The sequence below is a fragment of the Arachis stenosperma genome, chromosome 2 (assembly GCF_014773155.1).
Source record: "Arachis stenosperma cultivar V10309 chromosome 2, arast.V10309.gnm1.PFL2, whole genome shotgun sequence".
Classification (NCBI taxonomy): Eukaryota; Viridiplantae; Streptophyta; class Magnoliopsida; order Fabales; family Fabaceae; genus Arachis; species Arachis stenosperma.
Genome location: NC_080378.1, coordinates 10,476,506 through 10,480,656, shown reverse-complemented (window position 1 = coordinate 10,480,656; position 4,151 = coordinate 10,476,506). Strand labels below are relative to the sequence as shown.

At 30.8% G+C, this 4,151-nt stretch overlaps 1 protein-coding gene across 1 annotated transcript; it reads right to left on the bottom strand.

Annotated features, from left to right (window-relative positions):
• Nucleotides 1–743: 743 nt before the first annotated feature.
• LOC130960676 (F-box protein PP2-A13-like) lies at nucleotides 744–3,539 on the bottom strand. The gene is made up of 3 exons (XM_057886124.1): nucleotides 2,760–3,539; nucleotides 2,283–2,401; nucleotides 744–1,486 (listed from the first exon to the last, which is right to left on the bottom strand). Exons 1-3 carry the CDS (start codon nucleotides 3,090–3,092, stop codon nucleotides 1,063–1,065), a joined length of 876 nt encoding a protein of 291 aa, XP_057742107.1. The 5' UTR covers nucleotides 3,093–3,539; the 3' UTR covers nucleotides 744–1,062.
• Nucleotides 3,540–4,151: the final 612 nt, after the last annotated feature.

Below are 4,151 nucleotides of genomic sequence, written 5' to 3'. Positions count from 1 at the left end.
AACAATTTGAAAAAAATATATATATACACACATAAATATTATATTTTGTATCTTTTTATATCAAAATAAAACATGCTACTATACGAAATTTTTGTTGCATTTTCTTTTTTGTTTATGTGGTTGGGTTTTCTGTTTGAAATTTACCTAAGATTTTGTAAATGTTAGACCAAAAATATTGTTGAACACTTGACTAGAATTTTCTTTGTAAGAGAATTAAAGCAATCCACAACAATATCTAATCTAACAATTTACACCAAAAATAGAAGCGCGACACGGCTTCAAAGAAGACCCTGGCTTTACTCTTAAAAAGAAGAACAACTAAAAAAATATAAATAAAAAAACTGATTACCCTCAAAATTAAAAGAGCTTAATTTTCTTTTCTGCTAACACTCATAAAAAAATAAAGAAAAAATAGTTTCATATACAATATGACTAATAAATATTATTATTTTTTACTAATATTTAACCAATAATAATTTATACCTATATTTATATAGATTTTACACAAAAAATATATATAATTTACATGTATACAGTTTGTATTTATATTTTTTAAAATTTGCGTACATAAATTAATAAAATTTATTTATAAAAAATAATTTAATATTTATACTAGCCAAATTATAACCAAAAATATTAAAACTTTCTGACTCCTAAGAGTTTCCCAGCTGAAATAGAACACCAACCACTAAAGATCTCTCAACTAAACAAAGCAATCAAATCACAATATTAACCAAGAAAAATATACACAAAAGCCACACATATATTCTGGCTAAAGAGGGAAGGAAAAACGTACAAAAATGTATGTGCAATATTGTCCTACTAACAAAACCAAACACCTAAAGGAAAACTAACTTTTGAACTTTGAAGCATGTTTGGAAGCATCAAAATCTACTTTAACTCCCCTTAGTATGCTACAACTCAAAACTCATAAAACTACTAAACTCAAATGCCTCAACCCATTCCTCATTTATATACACATAGGTTGTGTTTGCTAAGTATCTTAACATAACAATTCAAGAACAGTCTCATAAGATGATTACCAAACAAAGCCTTAATTCCCTATCTACAAAAACAACCTACACCCTTTCCTACTCCACTATTGCATATGAACACAGAATCTACACACAACCCACCTTTTGTGTGAGTGCAATCAATCTGAGTCAATGAAAATTTGATCTTCATCAAGTCATTGGAATCCTTAGAAACAAAGGTTCCGGCATGGTAGAGGATCCATTGCCCTTGATTATCCAAATGGCTTTGCGACACGACGTGGCCACCCGAAGTTGTTAGCTGGAATTTTACAGGTTTGATGTCCCAACCATGGATGTGCTCGGAGTTACAAACTCGACGGCCGAGCCTCTTGGATGACTTGCCGAGCATAAGCCTGAAGAACACATTGTATGACCCGGGTGGAAATCGGAATTCAATATCTCCTTCCACTTCAAGCCACCAAATTTGATGAAGATATGCAATTGTATGGAATCTGTTTGGAGAAAAAAGAAAATATATATTAATGGTGTTTCAATGTTGTCTTATATTCTTTCAACACATGCAAGTAATAACATAACCAAATAAATGAACACATAATATAAATGCAAATCATAGTTGAATTTTTATATATGACAAGGCCAATTTTTTTGTGCCTTTAATTCAGTGCTGAATTTTGCGAAACTTACCTTTTAAGTTAAACAGTAAATATTTAAGAATTTATTTTTATATTTTTAAATTAAATATTGACTTCTTTTTTCTTTTTTTAACAAATTAGACAACAAATTTTAGGCACTATAGCAATCACTATATGACAATTCATTTAGTCGATACAAAAGGTGGCAACACATAATTAAATAATAAAAAAAAGAGCCTAGTGCATAAACATCCCGCATTAACGCTAGATGCAAATTAAATTCTCAACTAAAAAAGGGGTTCGTGCAAGATTATAGACCCGGATTTCATGTGTTCTAGATTGAGCCTGTGGGAAAGTAGGTAGGACCAAAATTCTGAGGTGATCGTTCCAACTTTAGACATGTACTAGATTTTGACTTTGGATATTCTTAGATCTTAGTAAATTGGAGTTTGGGAAAGTGCCAATTTCTGAATCCTTGAACTTTTAGAGCCAGAAAGCGGGCCTAACACAGTGTAAAATGTGTGAAACCAATCCAGTAGTGAAAATTTTTCATACCATAAAATTTTTCATACCAAGACCAAAAAAAAAAGAAGCTAAAATGACCAATGAACAAAATCAAAGAATAAAAGGAGTTTCACTTACAATAATCTCTCACCTTGACTCCTCTGTAGAAATGTGACTCCAATATCTCCGATCATCTATTCCTGTAATCCTCAATGCTTTGGAAGAAATTGCCAAACAAACCCCACCGGTTTTCTTATCTAGCCAAATTTCCTACACCAAATAAACACCAATCACTCATTAAAAAGCATGATGAAGTGGATCAAACAACCCCATAATCTCCTCCATCCTTTTTTGAGGTTAGATTAAGTGTTTATCATTAGGTCAAAAATTACATAGCTTCTCAAAACTCCATCTAATCAAAACCTATTCCTCATAAATTTATTACAAGATTCAACCATATAACTTCAATCCCATGCTACTTGTCAAATTAAACACTTATCATTAGTCATAACTCATAACTCAACCGTTGACTATTGACCTAACTTTATTTTCTTGTGATTTCCCAAACCTACATCCAACATAAGAAACTGCACATCAAACATAGTACTAAAACTTAAAAAAATCTAACCTTTGTTCCATTGTCAAACAAACTAGGCTTGCAGAGTCTTGCATACACATCCCTCTTCCCCAAATCCTCCATTGAAAAAGCATCATCATCATCATCTTCCAAAGCCTTCTCCATGATGAACCTATAATTCAAAGGCAACTTAGATTCCCATATGAAATCTGCCAAGGAAGCACCACGAAACGCTCTATTCAACCGTGCAAGCTTGCATATATCAAGAGGGTCCAAATACATTAACACCAATGCCACACAACTCTCTGGTATGTCCCCAAGTCTTGGCTTCAACGAACCACCATCACCATCATCACAAACACACGATGACAAATTAGAACCCATACCAACACACAATCAAATATTCTCTTAGATCTCAATGACCCAGAAGCTGAATTCGCCTCAAAATTTGAGCTTGAACTTGAATTTGTAAACTTTGACATAAAGGGGTAGAGAGAGAAGAGTCAATAGACAAACAACTCCAACATCATGAGACAAATACATGGGATTATTTTGACCAAGATATATACCAAATAAAGGGAAGAAGAATAAAGCAAGGAATTTTCAAAGGGTCATGAAAATTTTCACAGCTTGTAGAATTGAAATGGAAAAAAATAGAAAAGAGGCCGGGTGTGTCCTAGTTGTAGTTGGAGAATGGATAGGGAAACGACACGAACACACGATGATTCCTATGAACGACACGCATGTGTGTCAGAGTGGGTGCCGTTTTATGTTTACAGCTGATGATCTGGGACACTTTTGAGATCTAAGAATGGAAACATGAGAATTTGGTGTTCTTATCCAAAGTACAAGCAATACTCGCGACTTTTACGCAGCTTTGTCAGATAACTTGTCGCTGTCATTATCAATCATTATCACATTAATTACTCTATAGCATTAGTTTTAACAATAAATAATTATATTAAAATTAATTTATAAATAAATTATTTTATATTTAAATTTTTAGTTTTAAAAATACTTATTTATATAAATATAATAAAAGGTAGTAATATTATGAGTTAGATATTTTTTTAACTTTTTTATAAATTCTTAAATAATTTTTTTGAAAGTTACAATTTAATTTTAAAAATTGCATCAAATATTAATACTATTATTTTTTATAAGTTAAAAGCTCAAAAAAATTACTTTTAAAGTTCTCAAACAGACCCTTAATAATGTTATACTAAGTGCATGTTTGGGTGTCATTATTTTGTTAAAAAAAGATCTTTTTTCAATAAAAAAAGATTTTTTTATTTTTTAACATGTTTGGCAAACTTCTAGTAATAAAAGTAAAAACACTAGTAAAATAAAAAAAAAGATCTTTTTTGAGAAGCTGTAATTTACATCTTTTTTTAAAAGATCTTTTTTCCTTAAAAAAAAAGATGTTTTTCATGTAATAAATAA

Coding starts and splice junctions, on each gene's coding strand:
- LOC130960676 (XM_057886124.1), bottom strand. CDS start 3,092: ATGGGTTCTAATTTGTCATCGTGTGTTTGTGATGATGGTGATGGTGGT. Junction 2,402..2,759: donor TGTTTGACAATGGAACAAAG/GTTAGATTTTTT, acceptor TATTTGGTGTAG/GAAATTTGGCTAGATAAGAA. Junction 1,487..2,282: donor ATTTCTACAGAGGAGTCAAG/GTGAGAGATTAT, acceptor TTCTCCAAACAG/ATTCCATACAATTGCATATC.